General features: G+C 41.1%; 1 protein-coding gene across 2 annotated transcripts in view; it reads left to right on the forward strand.

Annotated features, from left to right (window-relative positions):
- Positions 1–4,480: 4,480 nt before the first annotated feature.
- The window catches only part of LOC105829211 (zinc finger protein 358), a 30,369-nt gene continuing 8,539 nt past the window's right edge, over positions 4,481–26,310 (forward strand). The window contains exons 1-5 of one of the 2 annotated variants that reach the window (XM_028189242.2): positions 4,481–4,921; positions 7,179–8,703; positions 13,391–13,489; positions 18,346–19,007; positions 19,394–19,670. In XM_028189242.2, the coding sequence (XP_028045043.1) occupies positions 8,502–8,703; positions 13,391–13,489; positions 18,346–19,007; positions 19,394–19,670 (1,240 nt within the window). In that variant the 5' untranslated portion in view covers positions 4,481–4,921; positions 7,179–8,501. Of the gene's footprint in view, positions 8,704–13,390; positions 13,490–18,345; positions 19,008–19,393; positions 19,671–26,310 lie in introns of both variants that reach the window. The other variant, XM_036285775.1, reaches the window with a different exon arrangement.

Raw genomic sequence — 26,310 nt, forward strand, 5'->3', positions numbered from 1 at the left:
GCGATATTATATTTTTATTACGGTTCTTCCTTTCAGCACGCCCTACGTCCTTCGCCGTCCTCCTCTCCATTCTGGCCGACGTGTATAACGCAATAATCATTTAATTCCGGCGGTCGTACGCGCAGCGCTTGGCGCCAAGTCAATCTAAGCCAACCGGATATGCCTCTCTCGTCTGCCTTGTTCAGCCACTGACGTAATCCCGAAGTTTAGATTAGGCGAAGGAGGGAAGATACGCGTCGCTCATTAAGACCGTGCTCGATGTAAAAATTTGCCGGTTCGTCCGGCGTGTGTTGGTTCACTTTTCGAGCACGATATATGGCAGCTGATAACGCAAACTCGAAAGTAATCCGTTTTGTTTTGTCGTTATGATTCCAGCATTATTAATATTTATCACATTAACACTTTATATTGCGCTTTATTGGCGAGGAAAGATTTAAATATGCAGCTTGTCGTGGTATGCTTTATGCGTGGAAATAAATTACTCAATTGATCCTATTGATCGGCATTAACTGAAAATTAATTTATTAGAACAAATGGGGATTAGATTGCAGAGTCCAAGTACGAATATGCAGATTTGTGCAGATTTTCAGAAATTGTTCTCGTCGATTGACTTCTCGTGTAAATAACACGTATGTAATATATGTATATGTTATAATTACATTTCTAAAAATTGCTGCTAGCCCTTAATTAGGACTACTAATAAATTTCGTTATCTTCAGGGCACACGAGACAATCTATTTATTACCCATTTAAATCGCCAGCTGTCCGAGCAATAAACCGAAGTCTCATCTCGGTGTCACCCGCATTATCACGAGTCGCGCCGCGTACTTAATATCTCAATCTGGACCGTTCTCTGCCTGCGTATCAAAACGCAGCCATAGATCATCGACGAGGGGAATAACGTTATGGGATATCGAAGTACCCTTTGGAACGGTTATCATCTACAACGTCAGGTCACCGCATCCCGCCTATACTCTCGTCCTATTCCTTTCCGTTTCTCTCTTTCCTCCGTCTCATTCATCCTGATCCCTTTTCGGTCTCGCGCTTTTCACCCCGCGCAAAACTGCTAATGAATATCGGCCCTAAATATCAGTCCACGGGGATCCGGGGCGAGGGTCCGTCGATGCTCGTCGGTGCATATGTCCGTATATTACGGGGGTTTACACACCCCGGTTCCCCTCGTGGTAACTCCGCACGAGGGCCCACACCCCTCTCGCCCGTACATGTACATGGTCACGCTCGTTTGTCCCGCGTTAATTCTTCGTCCTTCTCGGGCTACCTTACAGCAGTCTCGTGCAGTCCGCTCGGTTCGCTCATCCTCCCCTTGCCCCTCCGTATTCCTACTCACTCGATGAAAACTCCACACCGCGCGACACCATATGTCCGCTCCCATCATCCCGGAGTCAAGACGCGCCTCCGCGGGCTCACGACATCCCCTCGCATGAAAATCTAATCGCGAATCCGATGGAAACTCCTGGCTCCTGCTGCAAATCCTTCCGGGAGTTGACGTCGACGGTTCACGAAAATTACGTGCACGAAGCTCCTCGCAAGCACGAAAGGAACAACCGTGGACGTCCGTTCTAGTGTGTCTGGCATTTTACGCAGAAGTTCTTCCCTATTTCTAAGATATACAATAGCTTAAATTTTAAAAAAATTATTGCAATAAATAATCTATATTGTATAAATAATTATTACTAGGTGCAAAAGTTTTGATGGGTCTTTAATACGTAGTTGTAAGTAACATTTTATTTTGTTGCATTATTGAGAGACATGTTAATATATTATAGGTATCATTAAGAAGTCATCACTATGGTTTAGAAAAGGAATTAGCTGAATTCGAATAACTTATTGTGCTTTTAAATATAAATATAATGTGTGAAGAAAAAGGCTTTATGTACGTTTAATAATAATGCGTGAACTTCGAAGAGAAACAAATGTATGAAATAGCATAAGAAACACTTATGATATAGTCGAAGAGAATGTCGTGTCAATTCCAAATTACAAAAGATCGTAGATTCCTCAAAATTTAAACGAAGTGATTTCAATATCAAAAGCAAATCATGCTTCAGACGGTCTTCTAATATTAACGATGACAATACGCGCAATGTCGTGGATGCGAACTCACGAATTTCGACAGAAGAAGTTGCTGATAAATTAAACGATGACAGATCGACCGTCTTTCGTTATTAAAAAAATGTTGCTTACAATAAATATGATCAAGTCCATCAAAACTGTTGTATTTATTCAATATTTTGAGTTTCAGATATTTAGCAGATATGTTTTTGTAAGTATTTCTACAGTCTCATTTCCGCGAGTCGCGGAACGAGCGCTTTTATAACATTTTCGAAGAACAAGTATGGCGAAAGAAAATTTCTGACCGGATACTGTAATCTGGATTAACGATAATAATAATCTCAATTGTTTATGCGGTACAGTGACCTAATGAGCCGATAATCGCGACGATGGAGGGGTGAGGAGGGGATGATATTTGGATGTATGACTCGGCGATAGCTTTGTTTCTGTCGCAAACACGCAAAAGCTGCCAGAACTGTTTTCGTACGGTGAACTCAACCGCAGTCTTGCCATGATCAATGACACACGCAGAGGCTTAATCGATCCGGCACGCTATTGTCGGCTAGAATTTCTCGCGCGGGAATCCATCGATCTTCGCGGATTTAAATCGCGTATACCGACGATGATCATGTGGCCGATTAGATAAATGACGACGATTCAGAGAAGGCTCCATTAATGCCCGCGCGTTAGAGCATTGTTGTTGTTTATTGTCATTTCGAAATCCATCTCACCACGTTCGTGACGAAATTACCTTACGACGACATGTACTATAAATATGTCAAATCTCTTTTTTCAGATTATAAAATTAAAAAAATTATGTACTAATAAATTAAATTCTTATATTACTCTTAATTGCTGTACAGTATTTATTTATTATTTCATTTATATATATATATATGTATATAAAACTAGAAGAATGCGTGAAGAACATTTCGAGATCCGTAGTCTTGATCGAATCACCGATCTGCCGATACTCGCGCCGGGATTCTTCCTCTGGATCCGGATTAATCGGTTTAAATTGGAACAATTTCTGCCAATTACGTTGCCAGTTTCCAGATAGCGCATGCTTACGGTAGAACGATCGTTCGTCTACCCGCAGAGGCCCATCTGCGTCCCGGCGCCGCCGTGTAAGAGCGCAATCATACCCACATGCGTGCACACGTTCGCGCGAACGCACGGTAATTGTACGCGCGCGTCGCTCCACGATACGTATTTTACACGTATCGCTCTTCGCCGGCGATAACCATCACCCACATATCCCCAATTGGTAAAGACAATCGCTAATATGTTTCTCTCCTTGATTGAGAGTGAGTCATGCTGTGTATCTCTCGGAGTCTCGTTCACTCCGACGTGATAAATAAAGACCGGCAGGAGAGGAGAAAGAGAAAGAGAAGAGGGACACCCGCGGTCTCTTCTCTCGCATTTACCACCGGCGAAACAATTGTTCGACGGGACAATCAAGTACTAAATTCGTGGCGCCAGCCGGCTGCCCGCCGTATATCCGGCGTTGTTGAACTAGTTTGCTAAGGTAATGCCACAGCTCGTATATACACGTGGGCTTGTACACACGTCCGTCGTGATAATACGTAAATTGACGCACCATTAAATGGAGATCGACGAGACAATGTCATATTTTGCTCGTTCTGTCAGGATACCAATGATTTTTTTACACGAGAATAAGAGAGCAAACATAGATAATCCTGGTCCGAATTACGAACAAAAAAGTTAGAAATGTTTTGTAAAAGTGAAAGATTATCTAATATTGATCTATACAAAAAAATATATCTAATATTTGTTGAAACTCTGGAATGTCTGCTATGACAGTTGGACCTATCTTACGGTTTATGAATCTCTCCTATCTAATATGTACATGTTTACCTTTACAAACATGGACAAACTCGAATCACTATGAGCCGATGAAGCTGTAAACCGATTTCCCAAAACTAACAAAATATTTTTATTTTAAGAATGTTAACATTCTTAAAATTGTAAAAAAAAATAATATGCTTAAGCGTTTCGTCATTCTTAAATATCCTTTCACATTTAATAAAAAAAAAAAAAAATAAATTTCTATAATTTCTCTTTTCTTTCCATTGCGATACGATCACTGAAATTCAAACAATCTGCATTAAGAAACAAAATGCATAAATTCTTTAGAAACTGTAATTGTAAACGTATAAAATCTTGTTGATAACTATATTTAAAAGAAATAATAAGACCTAACGATTATTTATTAATTAAAAAACGTCAATTTCTCTCAACTTTACACGAAACGATCCTTACGCAGTCGATTTCGTCGTCATGACCTCGTAATTTCACCGTCACGCTCTTATTCTCGTGTCCTCCTGCTCTCTCCCTTCTGCCGTCGTTTTTTTTTTATCTTCTCTTTTTTTTTTCTCGCAGGTCGGGGATGTCGTACAGCTTTTCGCACGCCCGCGTTACTGCCGGGAACCGTATTCGTAGAGTATGAGAGTAAGCAATTTTCTCCCGAAGATGGAGCGGCCCTGGGACATCGCCGGTGCTCCAGGGAGAACGTACGACGATGCGAGCGAGCGAGTGAGTGAGTATGATTGATGCGGTTTGTCGGTCTCGCCTGACGTCCAACATCTCGTCTCGCGTCATGCTCGTGGATACTTACGCCCTCGACGACGACGATGACGAGGAAGACGACGACTACCACGATGACGATGATGACGACGACACTCTCAGTGTTACAATCAGCTACACTTTGCGCAGTTCAGTCGCGGGACTGAACTACGCTGAACCGCTGCGTTTCGATTACTCCGGCGTATACGCGCGGAGAATGATCTGCCAGGGGATACGGAGTATCATCTTCTCAAGAAACTTAGTTGAGTTTTTCTTTGTTATATGCACCCTGGCGAGAGAGAGAGAGAGAGAGAGAGAGAGAGAGAGAGAGAGAGAGAGAGAGAGAGAGAGAGAAGAAGGCGCTGCATTACTCTGAGAATCCAATCTAACAAATGTATCGTCCATACAACGATATTTATCATCTCGTGACTATTTATATAAATGGTTATTTTAAAAGGAGAAAATTGTTTATATCGAACAGCTTTGTGGATCTCGTTTACTGAGTAATTGAATATTGATAATAAAATGTTATTTTATACGTCGAAATTACGTCGTTTCGCGGTAAATTATATTATACACTATTGAAACGCGGTGAAAATGACATCGCAATCTATTCCTTGCAATTTAAGCATTACGGCTTAAGTGATTATACCGTTAGCTGCTTTATTGGTCGTTACACTTTCGTGGAATTGATTATAGAAGCTATCCCCGAAATGTGTCCCCCTGGATCTCGGTTTTTGAGATGCATTATCAACGTGTTAGCATCGTGGTGAACAAATACACGTGACATTCCTCAGGATGCAGCTTCAACAAGCTGGTATCTGTTGAATTCTGTTATGTTTGGCTTTCGCATCGGATTCGTTTCACTGCAATGTCGCGTTGCAGAGGCGAATAAGCATGCAGCATGATAATTAAATTGTGCCGTAAATCATATAAATTTATGGATGTTACAGCGTAGCTATACTCTCCTGACTACTCGAAAAGGGGCTGCAAAATTATACAAATAATTATGGCTTAATTTGCAACGTTTGCAACTTTAACATTTGTCACCTAACAATTTCTAAAAATAATTAGTAAATAATTAATTACTAAAAATATAAATTCAACGTTGCATTATAAGGCTTAAGTAGTTACTAAACTTATTTACACAAATGTCTTGCGATAATTTCGCAACCGTTATCATGATGAATAAGCGTACGAAAAATGAACACGAATAATCTTGTTTCTTATCGAGCCGAAAGAACACAGATGAGAGAAATATAGCGAATTAATGCATTATCAATGTAGCAAAAGCATTTTTATACTTTTTTATATGTTCTTTATATACGTGATATTAAAAATCTACGTAGACAGGCGACAGACAGAATAATATTGCATATGTTTTCGACAACAAAAAATTAAGCCTGTCGCACACAATGTTATCGGAATATGTTAAGTGTCATTGCACCGAAAATTCTGGGTGGAATTATTGGAAGTCACGGTACATCGGAAAACACCGTCGTCTTCGACGTCTCGTTTCAGCAGGCGATTAAAGTGTTAAAACTGTTTGACGCTTGATAAACTTTATTGCCGCCCGATATCGATGTTGGATTTATCCCTTCAGAGCGTATCATAAAAGATTTTCAACATTCCTATCGGGGATACGCGCGCGCTCGATTTTATGAAAGCTAAGATTAAAGTAAATTCTTCTAACGTAGTCGGTCTGAGCTAACGGGAAAAATCTCTTTGTTATCAAAAATTTTAGTCAAAATCTAATATTTCTTTAAAGTTTAACATTTTCAAACACACAGTTTTAAATCCATTGTCATACATTTATAAATTTTAAAGTCACCTATCCTTTCTTGTAAAAAAGTACAAACTATTAGAAAACAAATCAAATCAAATTAGATATGATTTGAATCTTTATTTTATTCGAATTATTTAAAATTTTCAAATCTAAAAGACCTGAATCACTTGAAATATTGACAATTTTATAAAATTATATAACATTTTATTTAAAATGACTTTATATCTCTCATACATCAATTTTTTCTTATATAGTAATATTTTTATCATTTGTATCTTAATTCAATCTAGCAATAATTATATTGTTAATTAAAAGTATTTCAATGACTCGATTCAATATCAGAAAAATCATCCTTAATTCATATATTTCTAATTTCCTGCCTTTTTACAAATATGCTATTTTGATTGCCTCGTGGTTCCTATCTAATCTTTACGTATAATTAGTTTTTGAAATAATGACTACTTTACAATTCGTTTATTTCTCTCAAACCTGTTTTCTCAAACAGATATCTAAGTATATAATCCCCTGAAAGAGCGATGGACGTGATCTAGAAACTTCTTAACCCAACCACGCGCGAAGATTTCATCTCCTTCGAAATCTCATCTTCCAGGAAATATCGAAGATCACCCTTGCGGCTATAAAAGCGCGAGCTCTCTCTCTCTCTCTCTCTCTCTTTCTCTCACCTTCGCCCCCGTTGCCTAAATTTTCTAAGTTCGCTCCTTGCACCCAGCAGCATCTACCATCACGATGGGTGTTGAAGGACGAGAGGCGCGCGCGAGAGAGTGGCGTACGTGCATGTACGCTCAAGTGTGCGAGGGCAGCGCGCAAATATCAATCAGTGGAGTCAAGAGTGGAATCAGGGTGGCCGAGTGGTTCCACATAATGCTGCAACCAGGAGGTGAGAGAGCGTAGCGCGCAACGTGTATCTCGTGTTCGGTGGCCGGTGCAATTCAGACACACGCGCACAGAGACGTGAAACCCACGCGTACACGTATCAGAAGCACATACGCACACAAGCGCGGGGAAACCCCGTCAGCCACCCTACATGCCGTACCGAAGCAACGACGCCCGGTAGCGTTCGGTAGCGTCGTCGGCCCCACTCCTTTTCATGGATCGACGATCGTTCACGTGTTGGTTTGTTCGTGCACCAACACGTATACAGGGAACAACCCGGTGTGTGTGTGGGTGGAGTGGAACCGAGAAGGCGTGCCCGGGAGGCGGGACCCGGGACCAAAATCTTGGTGTGCATCGGACTTCTGTGTGGGTGTTCTCCCTCTCCGTACGTACGCCGACGATGTGTGCGTCGTTCGTGTTGCACTCTCCGTCTCTCTCCTTCTCCACGTCCGCCGCTCTCGCGGCCGTCATCGCATGGGAGTCCCTCCACTATCAGACCCGTTAACAGCAGTCGGCGTCGAGGCACCCGCTCTAGCAGCTAACGTCTCTCACATCCCCGGGCTTGAGCCGGTGCTCCGCCGTTCGCCCGACCTGTCCAGCCGATGGACTGCACGGAAATCAGTGTCACTGACAACCGGAAGCCCCGTCTCTTACGCAACACGTATTCATTGTCATCAAGCAGGCAGAAGCTGTCCTACGGGAGTCCGTTCAGGTGTTGACGAACTACGAATCAGCAGGTTCGAGTGAATGTGCCGGCAAAAGAATCTGTAGTGCTTGTACGCTACCACGAGATCAATGTTGACAATCCATGAAAGGATGAAGTCGGTGAACAGGTAATCCGGAGGAAAGACTTTTGTCGCGCACTTGGGGTTGCATACATTGCCAACTGAAGAGACATTTTTTTTAACGTTCACCAAACAGTCTTGATAATTGTTGAAAAATTATTGTTCCTGAAGACGCAAGTTTCCAAAGATCTGAAGGATTCCTATGAAGAAAGGACTTTCTGGATAGTTTCATTGAAAATCAGATTGAGGAGAATTGTGTATGTTTGTTTATTGCCGAGGAAACTTACAAAGATTGCAAGCGTGTTGGGGGAGGAGATGCGAACGTCGTGTGTAGTGACGCGAAAGTTGTAAAACGGTGAACGGACTCGAGGTCCAGGATGATGGAAGTGCAGCAGCAACACTCGCCTGTCGGGGTGGGTCCGCTAGACTTTTCGAGACGAGGGGTTGCCGAGGCATCAGCATTTCGAGTTGTCAAGCCCAAACAACCGGCTTCGTCGCTTGTGCATCAGCAATCGCTGCCGCCGGAAACCAATAATAACGAGAATCTTCAAGAGAACCCTCAGATTCCCATCGATGAAGGTAAGCTTTCAGATATAAATTATCAATGCAAAAATTAATAATATATAATATTATTTTTTATTAGTTTTAAGTAAAAAATATTGTAATTGTGTAGAAGAAATTGGAATTTTATTAGAGCCAATTTTCTAAAAGTTATCTTCGAAAAACAAAAATGTTGATAATTTGTTTTAAGATTTCTTAATCCAAATATTTATTTAAGAATTTTTGAAACAAATTTTATGTCAATTTTAATATTGTTATAATTTAAAAGTAAGTTAAACAACAACTCTTCAATTTACATTAACAGAATGTGATATAAAAACAGCAGAATGTAAAATATATAATCCGTACTTTTGTATGACTCAACATTTTATCTGTCATATTTTATTTAGAAATAATCAAAATTAGGAGAGATTGTGTATGTTTGTATACATTGTCTGTATACGTTATATAAATCATTTTGAGTTCGAGATAAAATTAAATTAGAGATAAAAAGTTATAAGTAGAATGTTGCGCACAAATATACACACTTTCCCTAATTTTTAATTATAAATAAATACTGAGTTACATACTGATATTGGTAAATATAACATAAATTTAATATTATCTATCATATAATAATTGTTAAAAGTTTATACTTATTTAACTCAAAAAGAGAAATCGTGCATATCCATTCAACATAATTTTTTAGGGATATAAAAATATCCATAACACAGCGACATCTTCTCAAATGTCAGTATTAAATATCTATTTTTTCTATGTATTTTTTCTAATTGACAAATATCTATTTGTCAATTGTATTTTTACGTATTTTTATGAACAAATCTATATATATTATTGCGATTGTAAATCTTTGTTATACCAGTTATTTCAATCAAACGAACGCGAACCGATCAAGCTCGGAAATGTGCACCGGAAGCACATTTTCCATGGAGAAAGCCCCACGTAATCAGCCGAAACATTTCGCATTCAGGCCTTTGACATCTAGAGAGCCGTATGCTGACGCAGCACCCCCCGACTCTCACCCCGTGCCCATCTCTCGCCTGTCATCATCCTATCTATTATCTGTCTATTATCTCCTGCAACGTGGCGTTTACGCGGATAGCTTTCGCAGCTCGCGTCGACACCTGAGCTTGCGGCACGCACACGCGTGAGGCTCGCGCGTGGTGTCCGCGGGACACGGGATGCTCGTAGCTTACGCACGGACACGCACACGCGCGTGCAGGTGCGTAAGGGAGCCGTCATCGTGCACAACGGTCTGTTCAACAGGTGAGAGGGGATGGCTGGCATTAGACGGCTGCCTATACTAATACCCCGCTACTAATCGCGGTAACAGGCTAAACGCAATAATATCGAGCTACAAGCATTGAGCTAAGCGGTTTAAGCGATAATTGCCAGGTGATAGGCAGCTCATCGAGGGGTTAACTGCTGTTCTTCTGCTGCTTCTACCCGCTGAGAGGTACTCAAAACCTCCCTTTGATAGCGAGGCTTAGAAGTAGCCATATCTATTCATTTGTTATGGAATTATCGATAGTTTCTTGTGACTGAATGAAAAAAATTTTTATTCTCCTTATGACATTTATACTCGTATTTATACTCCTTACATTTGAGTTCGTATTTCTTCTAATAAATACATTGAAAAAATTTTATAAAAATTATACTATAGTAAGTGCGAACCAAGGAAGTCATATAAAATTTTTACTATGTTTTTCACCAAATTGTTATAGTATTTACACTACTTATGATATAATTCTTTAAAATTTCTTTTTATGGTCCGCAAGTAGTAATTTTTCTAAAAATTTTCTCCGTGTAAACGTGGAAATATATGAAAAATTAATTATTCGAAAGGAATAGTTAAATCTGAATCTCAGTGAACGTGCTTGGACTCCTATTCATTTAACTATATCTCGATCTTCTTCACTTGCATACTGATTTGAGAATTCAATTGTGCGAAGTATATTTTTATTTAATACATACAATAATGTATCTGTTTTATCTTCTTATTTAAAGAAAGATCTTGTGATCCAGTGTTTTTAGCGCGAAACGATTTTCTTGATCCTAACACAGAGACCGAAAGAGCAAACTGGCGTTCCCTGAATTCTCCAAATCTGCCGATCTGCCACGGCTGTTTTTGTCGGCGCGATTTCCACGGCAAATCACGTTGGCCTTACCGTTTTATAGATTTATGACGGACCGCGCGCGATAGCGAAACGTGCGCGCGGGACTACGCAGGATAAGTAAAGCGTCGCGCAAGCAAACGGGCCGATATCTCCGATGTTCTCGCTGGCTAACAAACACGCGTTACCTGCATTGTGTATACACGCGTAGCGACGTATCACACCAGGCCACCTTATCTCGAGCATGCGGTACGTCCGCTATATAGGAAATATATGATTTATTTCTGATAATCCTGGCGAGAATGAGACAGCCTTTGCGGCGCGGAGTGTTTAATCTCTTCGTGCTATCTCAGATTATCCCAGTCGGTCCTCTATATTGCCCGGATTACAGATTTCTCTCACTTTTTTTTTTTTGTCGATTCTCGGTATAACCGAACGACCGACGTTTTGTTATCGATCGATCGATCTCTTGAGCGATTACCGAGAGTTACGAAAATGATGCATTGTATCGGATCTAATAATAAATTTGTTATTTTGCGAGTAATTATTATAACTAAGAACGCAAATATGTTATTGTCAAATTTTTATTATGAACAATATTTTTCTTTCTTTTCTTCTTTTAAATTAATTTATATCAATCTTAATTATTATTTATTTGTAGAATACATAATTTAAAATTACACCCGCAATTAATGTGTAATTAAAAAAAAACGCAGTTGATCGAAATAAAAAGTTTTGATTTACATTGTGCTTTGCTTCAAGTTAATAATCTTGGTTATTAACTTGAAGCAAAGCATAATGTAAATCAAAACTTTTAACAATATTACAAAAAAAAAACACTATTAACAATATTACTTTTACTTCGCATTTTATTTCTGATTAATAGATTTTTACTTTTATTCAATAATAAAATAAAGAGGCTAACTGACGCATACATGATATCGATGTTGAAAAAGATGGATCTGATTTAGCTCAATCGAATTGCACGATTAGATAGGTTCGGGATTATATTCATCATCGTAAAGCTCGGATTTGATATTTTATCGTATCTGTGTAAGAAAACCGACACATATTACAGGATGATCGTTTGTCGGTTGAACTGCAATTTTTCTTGACAATCGCGATTAATTTCCCATCCCCATGGCAGATTTCTACGTTTCTATATTGTTAAGATATCGGGAATTGCTATCTTTAGATTACTAAGCACAATAAAACAATTATTTTTATATGTTTATATCTATTTATAGTTTATATAACTTTATATTACTTTTATAAAATAATAATAAAAGAATATAGACTTGACACTGAGAAAACACAAAAGATAAATAAGAATAGTAAATAACAGGATATTAAATTGATAATTAATTTAATAACACTGTTCTTGTTATATTATAACTGTGTATTTCAAGACCGAAATTTTATTCGACACGCAGTTTAATAAATTTGAGAAAGTATATAAAATTATGCAACAAATATTAACACAACAGTCCATCTATAATATGACCAAGGTTTGTCTTTTATGAAATAGATATAATACACCTTAAATACGATTAATTTTATCAATTTGTAATTGTTCTCCAATTTGCTGATTAACCTATAAAAAAAATTGCCGTACAAATTAGTCATCTTATACAAATCTCTGCATGCGACACATATTATAATCTTGCCAATATTAATTCGATGTACCGCATAGCTTTTGGCATTCCGTGCGAAAGACAAAGATTTCGCTCGTTTGATTAATCATTGGGATGGTGAATTGGCGTGAAGTTTTCGAACTTTGATCCTCCACCGGGACGATCAAAGAAACTCACCAAGGATGAATGGCGGATGTTCGGGGATAGGAATGCAGGTTTTCGGGGAGAAAGAGAGCGAGTAATGGCCGAGGCAAGGTTGATAAATAGAGGAGGGTTTCTCCTCCTTTCTAATAAAGACGCTCTTGTCGAGGGGTTGATCTTTCCTACGAACTAGGAATACTAAATTCGTCAGGACTTGAGATGTCATTGCAGCGTTGGTAGCTGGCGAGTAACGATGCATGAATGATAAAAAAATTGTCTGATTTCTTTCGCCGTTTTCATTACTATCTTTTTATATCAAATTTTATATATTATTTTCCAATAATTAATCAATTAGTCATAATAAATTTAAATATAATGACAGATATGCTTGATTATGCTTGTGTAATTTTTCATGTTCTTTGGATTTTTTAACACAAAACGGGAACTTATTCCGTAACGATTTCAAGACGGAGAGAGAAAAATGGAAATTTATCAATTTTATTCAAAATATATTTAAAATAATAAAAATATAACTTTACAAATCTTTAATATAAGAATACATATTACTGTATACTTCGATTAATTTTGTAATATAACAAATTTAGTAAATTTGATTAAAGGTCGATTGTTCCAATTTCTTGGTAAACTTACCTCAGGCAAATGTGTCTGTCTTTATTTATTTAAGAAAAAAATGAAGACAGATATATATGTTTAAATACATTATGGATAAGTTTACCAAAAACCAACCGGCCCTAAATGACTTTTTTAGCTGTTTTAATATCGCAATATCATGATATTGTCTTTTTTTTTTTTTAGGAGCCTGTAATGTTCGTTTAATGTTCCCAAGACTGTGGGCACCTTTTGGGAATGCCACGGAAGTTACGAATCTGCCACCTTTACCAAAAAGTCACTCAGGTATGTGCGTCATGAAGATCCACTTTATTGACAGGTTCATATATTCGATCGAATTATATCACGATACAGTAAAAGAATCTTTCACGTCAAAGTTATGTGCATTTGTGCAGCCTTGACTTTTCACCTTTCACACATCGAGAAAAGAAGAAATATTAAATTTTGATATTCTATGTCATATATTTCATATCACTTTCACATCTTATCTAAAAATAAAAAATCGATAGAAATAAAAGCGTACGTAGAAATAATTTTCTGACTTATCCTAACAATATCCGTTTTTTATCGAAAAAGAAATATTGTTATGGCGTTCCAGATTAAAAAGTATCAAATCGTATATATTATTTTCTTCATATTTACATATTACCGATTATTATTGTTTGCTACTTTGTATTGCTTGCTGTAGATATTTATTACAGATGCTACAGATATTTATAAATATTTATTTTTGCTCATATTAAATACTCAAAGAAACTGCGCTTACAACACTTCAGATATGCATTTATTTCTACACATACTTCATTTGTTGTTGCCTTTACCTCTCTCCGAAAGGTGTAGACGGGCGGGTGTAGAGTCGACCTTTCGCCCCGTTGTGATGATGGCTTCCTCCTCAGCCCGGATGACGGCAGATTTTTATTTGCCGATCATTAAGAACGACCGGTCGTCGTCGACGATTGGGATAAATGGTAGCACGCGTCATACCACGCATGGACATGAGCTTTTTTAGCTCCTGCCGTCCCAATTGGAGCGGATTAGAGGCGCGGGCACAGGGATTCGGTCCGTCGGCTCCTTTGTACTTGTACCTACCCTGAATTAGTAACATCTTGTCATGTTAAACGTCCGTGCATACTCTCTTCCTACTTCTCCCGCGCGCGCGCGCGCGCTGAGTGCACGTGGCCATTCATCTGTCCCGTTCATTCTCAGACACGATAAGATCAACCGCGTTACTTTTATCGTCGCGTTTACGTCGTCGCCGCCGTTCTGCCAAGATTTGCGTCGCGCAAACATGGCGCTGGTTGAGCAATACCGTACGATTATTTACATAGACTCACTGTTATCTTTATTATACAAGATGCAGAAGATTGCCGAGAAAATCACAGAAGTTATTTTAAGATGAGAAAACGGAAATATTCTGTGATTTGTTATTAATAAAATATGTGAACTGATAATTCTCAACACAATCTCGATTTGCAGTAAACAAATGTTTTAATATTTATTCAAGGAAATGTGTGTAAACTATTACTTTGTAAATATTTCACTTCCTATTAAACAAAATGTAAAACTTGATTTACATGCTTGATCAATATGTGAGATATTTTTAATAAGTAAACGACGGTTTCGGCGTATACACACGTTCCGCGCGGCGAATCGATAAGATGAGTCGACAAGGGGATGACGATCCCGAAGATGGTTGCGGACGTGGATTAATAAAGGAAGGCCAAGTCGGGGGGGACAATTAGATCGAGTTAACGGCCAACTTTAATCTTCTGTCGTCCGTCAGTCGTTTACTGCGTAGCGATCTGCCGCTGTTAGAACTGTTGTACGCCTCAAACCCTTGCCGTGCTGCCGGTTCATGGAAAGGAATACGCGTGATCTTTGCCGCGCAGACCGCGACAATAGAGACGAGTGACAGGACGATGTGGGTTTTCAAAAACGGATTTTTCATTCGGCCGTCATTGGCTATTTAAAGTTAATCCCTTTACAAGAGGCAATATCAGGGTGTACCAGTGTAAAAAAAGAAATTTGGAAGAAAGGGTTTTAACTCGAACTGATTTAGACTGAAGATGACAGATTACGATTTATTTTAATAATAAATGCGTACATAAATTAAAGATATTAAACATATTTTTTTTTTTATATATTTTTCTCATTTACTCAAAATTTATCACGTTTAAAAATATATTTGGAAATAGCTGCGTGTGTCTTATAATTTCTCTTCCGAGCGTCTTATTTAACTTTGCTTTTAATAATAGAAAGAATCATTTTATTTCCGGTACGATAACTCAAGTTACGTAATATTTAATGAACAAGTTGACATGTTCTTACTTTGGCTCGTTCGCCACCGTTTGTATGGCAGCTACATACACTCCGGAAACTTTGCCTCGCTCATCCCGTAAGCAACTCCCGAGCACTTTACGCGAACATGGCGGATGCGCATCAGTGGCGAAACCGTCGTAGCAAGAGCGATTTAAGAAGTTTCATTCACCGTATCGAGAAGCTGGAACCTACACTACGGGCCACGTGACACGCATCTCGATGCAGTGTCAGATGCACGTGTGTGCATAACGCACTAGGCTCTTTCACAGATCCTGTCAAACCCGGACCAAAGTTATACCCATCTGTTGGACGGTCGTCGACCGTTTTTCTCGCGTTGCAGTTTGCACCATCAGTTTTTAGCGCATTCCAGTCGACCCAGACGCAGCATTTGCGTAAGCAGTTCTTCCTATCATGCCGCGAGACACATCTGTTTGAACTTTTTTTTTCTTTTCTGCTCGTTTTTGTCCCCGATCTCTTTCTATCGTCCTCACTATAAAGCTCGAGCAATGCAACAGAAATGTTTCCGTTATTGTCATAACATTCAAATATAATAGTTAATAAATTTTTTATTGAAAACTTAATTTTTGCTTGGTATATTTATATTATATTTTTTCTAGTATACTTATATTTATGTTACACAATATTAAATTGTTTACGTAAGATTAAATTCATGTATTTTTGAAAATATTTGGATAAATAAAAATTATTTATACTGAAATTTATGAGCATCACGATTTTGATATATTTTGTAATAGTAGAATTGATTTTCAAAATTGCGAAACATTACTCTCAATCTGATCCACAGTTATGTAAAATAACATAGAATAAAATTAGAAAATGTACAAGTAATTACAAAGATGCAAATTTTCTGTTTAACACTTTGACATATTATTGTAGAAGCAAGAAATTTTCGGATGTAATTATTAGTAATTTCATTAGCCCCTCCTTGCGCTTTTTCCTTTGTGCTTTTGACCAGTGCAATAAAGCACCTATCTGTCTCCTCGGACAGATCCCCGCAGGCGCGCGAGGCGCGTTTCTCATTACATTAGCCCACTCCGACTCGAGTCGTATTTTGATTCGATTGCAAAGCCACCAGGAGACGCGATAATAATCGACCCCAACGACGGGGCTCGCGGAGAGCTTTAAATGCGATTAGCCGACACCGCGGTGCATCATACAGGCCGGCACGTGACCGCGTGTCGCGCGCACGGATTATAAATATAATATACCGGGTGTGCGCGAGAGGCGAACAATATGAGTGGTCCGAGGCCGAAATTGCCGGGCATCGAGAGGGGCTGTGAGATAGGCTCGAGACCCGCCCTTTCTACTCGCGTGGCGAGACGCAATGCACACGCGTGCCCGATTTCCGAATCATCCAACGCCGTAAATCACGACGGTCGTATCGAACTCTGATTATTGGACAAGTCGCACCATAACTTCTGCACATTTGACACAAATTGCAACGATCTCGACGTCAGAATCTTCGCCTTGTCTTCCTTCCTTTGAAGCGAGAATTTTGCAAGCGAAATCTCTATTGCTTTTTTAATTATAACTATTTAATTGTAATGTGAATAATGATACTTTTCGAGCATGTTTGCAAAACGATAAATGATTATTTATAATAATACAATAAATAAATTGTCAGTCTGCGTTAAAATCATATCTTGAAATCAAATCTAGATTTCTCCGAAAATACTCGTTAAATGATGATAACGAAATAAATACATTCTGCGCGTTTAATCTAACAAGTACATCAAAATTCACGATTGAATCATATGTCGTTTGAAACGGTCGACAGATAAAATGACATGACGTATAACAAATCAAAGCTGCGTCGGAAATCATCGATTTTGATAATCAGGGAACACAGTAAATTCCGATTGACAAGCGATACCAAAATTGCGATCCGATGCAATTTGCAAATGTCATTGTGAAATATTAATTTAATATTTCAATAACGATTTCAATAATGATGAAAGTTTAATCTCTTCGTTATACATTAATCGGATATGGGATGTTAAAGCTCGTAATTACGTGACACATTATCTAGTAGGTAATCACATTAATTATTAACGAAAGGAAATAATGCAATAATAATTTTTGTACTATTCTAACTATTATGTTACGCGAATATGCAGTCATAGAATATTTAAATTTTGTATTACTCATAAAACTTCCTTATCGCTTTATCACATAAGGATAATTTCATTTCACGTTGTCACAGGAGTTAATCACGACTCATCGCGCTGGATTGGATGAAATATTTCGATAGAATGCGCGAGGGATTTTATTAAGGACACTGCTTCACACGTCGTGGAAATACATTTCGCTCTCGGCGCCTCACTATTCGGTTCTCTCCTCGCGATACCTCGTTAGCGCAACATGAGACCCTGTCACGACCTCTAGTGCCCTGTCCGTCCCTTAAACACCCTCGCGCCAGCACGCTAGGAAAAAAAGGCCCAGTACGTGACTCAAATCTCATTCCGGCCGGGTCCTTCTGCCAGAAGAAACCGTATTTATCCGTGGCCTTCCTTTTTCGGATTCCCCTGCACCTAGCATCCTCCGCGTACCTCATACGTGACGTGGCCTGCCGTTCGTCCAGTCATTGGCCATCTTGCTCTCGTACATGGTGTATGAACTCTGGTTTATCGATCACAATCTCCTTCTGTGCGAAAAATCCACGCGAGACAAGCATCAATTTCTTTTTGCAGAATTAAATTTGATATTTTTTTAAATTTAAATAAAAAATTAATCAACTACCAATTAGGAATAATTCAACGTGATATATTTAATTAGCATGATGGATGATATATATGTTGCAGAACGCTTGTCTTTCGGAGTTGGTCGTCTGGTAGGTTCGCCGGCGACGAGGAGTCCCTCACCGTCTCAGTCTCCTTGCCCGGATTCCCCGCCGCCCGAGCGCCGGGACGCCGAGGTGGACGTGGATGTAGGCGAGGAGGAGGTCGACGTGGACGTCGAGGAGGTCGGCGACGAGGATGACCACGAGGGTACCTCGAGTCCGCCGCGATCGTCGTCGACGCCGTCACCGTCGCCGATCAGCGTCGCGACGTCGCCCGTGTCGCATCCGCCGAAGAAATCCGGCGACAGCTTCAGCGTGTCGGCGCTCCTGAGGCCGGACCCGCCGTCCGCGCATCTCCAGAACGCGTCCCCGCATCGGGAATCCGCCTCCCTGGGCGCCCATCCGCCACCACCCGGATCGTCGATACTGTACCCGCCGTTGCACCTTCAGGGCGGCCTCCTGCCACCCCATCCGCATCATCCGCTCTCGTACCTGCATCCCCAGCTGCTGCCGCATCATCTTCTGCCGCCGCACCTGCACCCGCTGTTGCGCGGCGTTCATCCGGCTCACCCGGGGCTGCACTCGACTCACACGGCGCACGGGCTGCACCATCCTCATCCGCTCGGCGACGTCTACAGCTGCGTCAAGTGCGACAAGATGTTCAGCACGCCGCATGGGCTCGAGGTACATGTGCGCATTCGACTCATGCTTTTTTTTCCAGATTTAGTCAAGTTGTTTTGATTGTTTTCATTTCTGATTTGCTGCGCTGACGTTCTCATCCGCGTTCGTTCTGACAACTTTATCGTCGCGATAATTAACTTTTTTATGTGTTAGATCCAAGAACTTTAATGCTTTTTTATTTTTATTTCTGCAGTACATTTATCTAAAATGTTTGTATTAAAGTATCGGTGGATACTAAGAGAAATCTCTTATCTTATTCGCACTTATGCAGAAACAATTATTAAATTTGTCGCAAATAAATTTTTATCAACTTGCCTGTTGGATCGTAGACTATTTTTGGCATAGCACATCTGAAAATGCCAGCTAGCAAGATATTGTGATTTACGTAGGTTCACGCGAGGCGGTCACATAACGGTAAACGGCCCTTCGCCTGCGAGTTGTGCAACAAAACCTTCGGCCACGAAATTAGTCTCACGCAGCACCGGGCTGTGCACTCCGCGGAGAAGGTGTTCGAGTGCAAGCAATGCGGTAAAGCCTTCAAGAGGTCCAGCACGCTCAGCACTCACCTTCTAATACACTCGGACACGAGACCGTATCCTTGTCAGTTTTGCGGCAAGCGATTCCACCAAAAGAGCGACATGAAGAAGCACACTTATATACACACCGGTAAGTAATCTGTACATTTTTATTTTGAAAGTAAAATTTGAAAGAATTAATTTTTTTTTTTCGAGAAATAGTCAGCTCTATTCCAGCTTTAGAAAATATATTTTAAATGGCGCAATTATTAATTAATTTTAACTTCGTAAACGACTTCAACGTAAACTTATGAGTTTTTCTATTAAATCTAATATTTTTATTTACTAAAGTTCCATACACGAATCTAATGGTAAACGGTATTTCTGATCCGTCGATATTCCTACTCTCGCGTTGTTTAATCGAACGGACATACCAAAATTACTCGGATTGAATTCACTTGGAGCGCAATTATCTCATCTTTGGACAGTTCGCTAACTTTCGCGGATGTTGTACGAAAATCGCGCTCGTGATTCCGATGGGTATCGTTATCGAGGGGACGTATGGGATCAATTAGTCCGGCAAGTTCGTGCGATAAATAATGCAGCCAACCGTCTGGACCGAGTCCTTGTGAGAGGATCCAGTTGAATATAGCACATGTGGCCAATGCATTTCAGGGATGCCGAGTCCCACATTGCGAGTTTCGCTCGGTAATAATCGTAATGTCTCTTTCGGGGATCTCCCCCCGTCTCTTCTGTATTTAACGTTCACGTTTCTTGCTCCCACGATTTGGGGTGGTATCATGGGCTCCCTAATCTTGGAATGGAACTTTGTCGTGACGCAACGTGGAGTCTGTGCGAGACACACAAGCGGATAATCTTATCTTACAAAGTAGATATTTCGATTATACTGATTGTACGAAGAAAAATAAAATAATCTTTGGTTGAAATTAAAGAACCAAAATGTTGCGTGATTTTTAAAACGTCTAATAATATTTTTCTCGGACATTTATGATTATTTTTATTTGAGAACTACTAGTTTTGAGAATTTGGTTATTTTTATTTAGAATTCCAGGTGGAAGGAAATGAAGTGAATCTTACGCAAAGTGTCATTTAAATCTGAATAGCAATTTCAATTAATTGTCGGTGATGGGCGGAATTCTCGTGGGCAGCCTTTGTCTTTTTTTCGTACTTTTGTGATGCGTGTTTATCTTCGACAATACGCATCAATGTCGGACGCGTCGAAGTCCTACGTGTGACTAGGGAGGCCGAAGCAAAAAAGTTGAGGGAGTCGCAAAGCGATGGTGGCGGCAGGACACTTGACACTTTGGTGTCTCCCGGTTGATGGAGCGGAGTCTTGAAGGAATAGGTTTCTCGGGGTGGAGAGAAAGAGAAAGACAGAGAGCAACACACGGAGGAGAGAAGGCCTCTTGCTGGAGGGTTCCAGTCGAAGCTCTGGGTTTTGTATCGTTTCCATGGCAACCCCTCCCGATGTCTTATCAAATTATCACCTTGTCCTCCTCCTCCGCCACTCTATCCTACCGTCACTCCGATACCCTCTGCCCCTGCGATGCTCATTCTACGATCCCCCCCCCCCCTTCTCCCTTGAAACGGCCGAAGGACTCAACGTAGCAGGATACAAAACGACGGTCACTTCCGGAGACTTTTCTAACAACCTGCGGGATCACCCACGGATCGTCGTGATGCGCGTGGTTATGTCCACCTACACGCACTGCTGCGTCCCATGCGGAGGGTCGCCATGAAACATTTAATTCATTATTCAGGGGAATGAAAAATTCAGAGGCGCCGTGAGAGCGCGGACCAATGACGTTCACGGTCGCAGCAATTGCGCTGTGAAACGAGTCCGAGTCTTTCCGTAGGAATCTTTCGCTCTCGGGGGACAGCTCTTTCTTCGGTAGCGGAGAGAGTGAGGGAGAGTTGCTTCACGTACCTTTTTGAACCTCTTTATTCAATAAAGATACTTTCGATACTTTCTACGTGATTTGAAAATTTAGAACCAATTTTCCATCAAGCTTTCAGTTTTTTTATATATTAACAAAGATATTGGATAATAATAATTAATTGATTTAATTATAATTAATAATTGATTCCAATTATAAATCACTTATACTACATTTCATTTTCTTATAATATATTCAATTGTCCACGCAAAGAGCATTATATTTGTCATAAAATTTATTAGAAAATAAAGTAGAAATCTAGCTTGAAATCTGTTTCGTCGTTCCTGTGATAAGCTACACGCTTCTGGTAGCTTGTGTACACGCTTGCTAGATCAATTCAATGTACTGTTTTTTTCGCTCCGATGCGATCTCTCCATCTCTCTCTCTCTCTCTCTCTCTCTCTCTCACTTCTTTTTTTTTATCATACGCACGAACAAATCTCGCTGCTCCCACGACCTCGAGCAACGCGCCGGCTGCGTGCGTACGTGCGTCAGGCAGCGACGAGGGTGTTCTGGGACTACGCTGCTAATGATAATCAGCCCTCTTTCTCTTTCCAATCCCCTCCCACCCCCTTTGGCCTACGTACCCCATGTACCGAGCACGGGCCATGTGCAATAAGGGTGCGGCACCGTCGGATTCCCCGGGGAACGGCGTGGCGTAACGTAAAATCATTATTAGGTAGGTAGGTAGGTGGTTGCTGGTGCACACGAGGGGTGGAAAGAGAAGCGGGTGGTTCGGGACGAGCGGGGGCCGAAGCGCCACCGCTCACGGGGGTTGAGAATAAGAGCTCTGCAAATATTGTTCGTGCGCGAGCCGGCAACCCGGAATAGGCTACGAGGGTCGGAGCGTTACTTCGCGTTACCTTCGCAGTTAGGCGAACGTTTTCGGGACGGAGGGGGGTTGGGAAGGGGGAGAAAGGGGGAGAGTAGCGGCAGGGTGCGACGAGTCAAGTGCACGGTCGTTGCAAGGGGTTGACGAGCGAAGTGACAGACTGGCAAGTGGCCACGAGTCTCTTCGATGAGAAAACACTGACAGAATGTCTTTGGAAGGGAGGGGCAGAATATTTTCAGAGCTTTGCGAGAGGGTGAGGGGGGGGGGGGCTTGGCGTGAGTTTTGATAGCATCGGCTGCGTGCGATGTTATCTGACCTGATGAGTACAATGACGAATCGTGGTAATTCATCAAATACGTTATATCAGAACTGATCGCTGCAGTTGAATTTCTTAAGAATTACAATGCACGTTTCCGCTGTAGCTATTTAAATAAATTATTTTTTAGCGCAAAAATATTAATATAATACTAATAATAATGAAATCAATACATTTAATTAACTGCAGGGGAGTTAACGATGCATGTTTTTTTGGAAACTCTGTACTCATTCTCAGCGTTTCAAATGTAAAATGAACAACTACCAACTTCTCTCGGCACCGACGTGTGTGATTACAGAAGAACATTATCGAAATCATCGACCCTCTGTCATCAGGTTGATCAACTCGCGGTGTGTATGTGGTCTTATCTACACACGCGTGATCGTACCCTGTTTTCACAATAAACACAACCAGTCCGCTGTTGGTATAAAGTAAAGTCGATGGGCCGAAGCAAAGGGGAAAAAAAGGGAAGAATGAGTGCATTCTGTGTACATTTTCGATCTTTTCATTGAATGTTTTTATTTCGGTCGAAATTTTCGGCGACACGTTTGAGACGTCTATCGCGAATGGGCGATTTTTTTTACGGTTAGTTGTTCTCAGTTTGTTTTTATTTCATATTATTTATCTAGAAAAGTTGTTAGATAAACTAAAGAAATGCACTTTAAGTTATGTATATTTTATTCCATCAAACAAAGTAATAAAAAAAAGCAAAAAAGAGTATATGCACATGGTTTTCAAATTAAATTTTAAAAAATAATAATTTCATTAGCGTCATACACTTTCAAAGAAATATACGTCTAATATGTGTCATACACATCAAACAATATCCGTATTCGTTATGGCGGATGATATTAAAGCCTTGTAAAAGACTCCGTAATACGATATCCATTAGAACACTTGCAATAACTGGGATGATTAATTGGAATCGTCGGGGTCATTCATTACTTTACTGTGCCTGGTTACATATGACACAACCGCATCGAAATCCCGATTTTTACTTATTAATTTACTAATAATTTCAATCTTTAGCCAATGATTACAACTTGCTCGGAAAAGTTAAATCTACACGGTGGAGACTGAAGCGCGCATTAGTTCTCTAACATTCTATTATCATTACAAACTCCATGATTTCATCACATCTGCCTTCTGTGATACGTTAATTTTGCTTGGCTTTGCTTGAGAACCTCTCAAATTAACTGTCTCAATACTTGGTTATACGCGTAATTTTATTATTCCTTCCGGAAACGCGTCGTCGCGCGTGATTATTTGTGCAGAATTGTTCCGCTGGAAGTAAAACACTCGGGAAGTATTTCCGACTGGATTAAAATAGCCACGTATTTTTAACAAACACATACCTACCGGGCGCGGTGCTGGTAACGCGATTAATAATTACCCCACGCAGACACGAGCGCGCACCGTCGTCGCCCCTTCCCCCCCTCTCGGATTATGAATTCAGTTGCGGCTGCGACGTACGCGGATACCTGGTCGAACGCCCGCGTTTCCCTCGGGCTCGCCTCGAGGGTGCGGTTATCGTATACTCGCGGAGATACAACCTGTACGGGCACCTTTGTGGCCGCCGTTGTTCGCACGGGCTGTGGACTCCATCCCCCCCGACTACGACGTAGTCCCTCCCTCTCTTTCCCTTTCTCTCTTTCTCCTTTCCGCGCAGGCAGACGGGGCTATTAGAGGTTTCCGGCTGACTTGGCGCCCTAAGCATCGGGGCGCCGCAACATCCCTCTAAGCTGTTTAAACTTCGCGACATGGTCGGAGGACCATCGGTCCCCTCTCCTCCCGATCCCCTTGTACGAGGGGCCTCAGCCCCGGACCCTTCCTCGTCCCTCTTCCGTCTTTACGGCTCGTTAACGACGACGACGTACCGCCCTGTGTCCCGGCATAGTGTAGGACCACACGCGGTAAAAAGCATGTTTACACGGCACGTAGAACCGACCATGGTTGTGTTAATCGCGCGATTGTATCATTGTTTGCGATTCTTAAAGAATGTCTTCCGGATCGGGGTGCGGGTTAATTGGACACTAATTACACAATACGTATAGTGTTCCGGCCTCTTGTCGTTGGGTGTGGTCGCCTTTTTTGATTTAGGACATAGCACACATTGGAAATAAAAGAAATTATCTAGTGATGAAGTCTCACAGGCGCGAGAAAGTTAAATAATTAAGTTAAATAATTGAGTAATCAGCGTAAATCAAGTACGGTTTGTTAACAGATAATTTGCAAAATTTGCAACATTGTATTTACACTGTTGTAATTTGACCGGTGAATTAATAGTAATAACACCCGCTTTATCTTTTGATCAAAACGTACTTGCGAATCCCTAGGGACCCCGACGCAAGATTTACCGGATGACAAGGACCCTGTCATCGGGAACGATAAAAGCGCACCTCTCGGATGAGGTGCTGACGTCGGCGAGCGGAGGCGCGCTATATTTAATGTCACGCCGGTGAGAGAACGAGCGCGGGCGCGGCGCGCAAGCAACCGATACCACATTAAACATGCAAATTCGCCGGTATAACGTTCCACGGGACCGAGGCGTCATCCATATAGCGCTCGTCGAGTGGCGCAGCGCGCGATGTTCATAGTGGAACGGCATGATTAAATTTCCAGGGATATCGACATGCCGGGAGCACGTCAACCTCCCCCCCCTCCTCTTTCCCCCCCAGTCCGCTTCTGCTACCCTGCCTCTCGTTCGCCACTTCCGTGCCTCATCTCACCCCCCTTTTACCATCCGGTATATATCTCGTCGCTCTAGCACCGTCCAACCTCCCCCCTTCCCCCGCTCCCCGCGACTCTAACCCCCTGAAACCGTCACCACCCCCTTTTTCACTCCTCGGCCTATCCGCGTAACCACCCACTCGAACAACCCCGACGCCCGACGCGCGCGGGTGGTTGAAATTAACTGCACCCGAAGCGCGCAGCAGCATCCGCGCGTCTCTGCACCCCCAACTCGCTCTCTCTCTCTCTCTCTCTCTCTCTCTCGGCTCGTCACTGACACTTGAGGCCGCGTGCATACGAGCCGGGATGGGTTTGATATGCCGTGTAAGGGGAGGGGAAAGGGACGAGGGTAATGTTCACCGGCGATCAGGGAGACTCGGTCGTTAGTATTGTTATTTATTGTGAGGGCTGTTGTTGCGAGCTGGTTGCGGCAATGGACGGTAGTCGATGCAATCAATTTGTTTTAACGTTATCCCGGATATATCAGCTGCATCGTATTTTAGAGATATATGAGTTTAGTCGCGTCATTGGCATCAAAGTGGCGTTTGTGGTCTCACGCTGTAGGAATGGCCGAATGAAGATAGGGAAACTGAATTAACACTTAATATTCTAAAAAAATAGTTAAAGAAATAACTGACATAGAAACATATATTTTGTCTTTTATCATTTATTTTAAAGTTGTTAAATTAATCCCGTTTTTCGAGCTTTGCTCAATTCTTACAACGAATCTAAAATATTGTTTCGTCACGTAGTAGAACTTGCTCTGACATCGCTATCAGTTTATGGCAGTTGAAACAATCGCTTTTATATCATGCGTCATTTATTAATAACGTAGGCGAAGAGAAGGAGGAGCGCTGAGGATAAAGGCGAAGCCATTTCGAAACACAATTGGCAATTAAGCTGCGCGCACATGAGCAATGTAGTAAGAGGAGTCTTAGCGCGGATGGCATAGATCG

The sequence above is a fragment of the Monomorium pharaonis genome, chromosome 4, assembly GCF_013373865.1.
Source record: "Monomorium pharaonis isolate MP-MQ-018 chromosome 4, ASM1337386v2, whole genome shotgun sequence".
Classification (NCBI taxonomy): domain Eukaryota; kingdom Metazoa; phylum Arthropoda; class Insecta; order Hymenoptera; family Formicidae; genus Monomorium; species Monomorium pharaonis.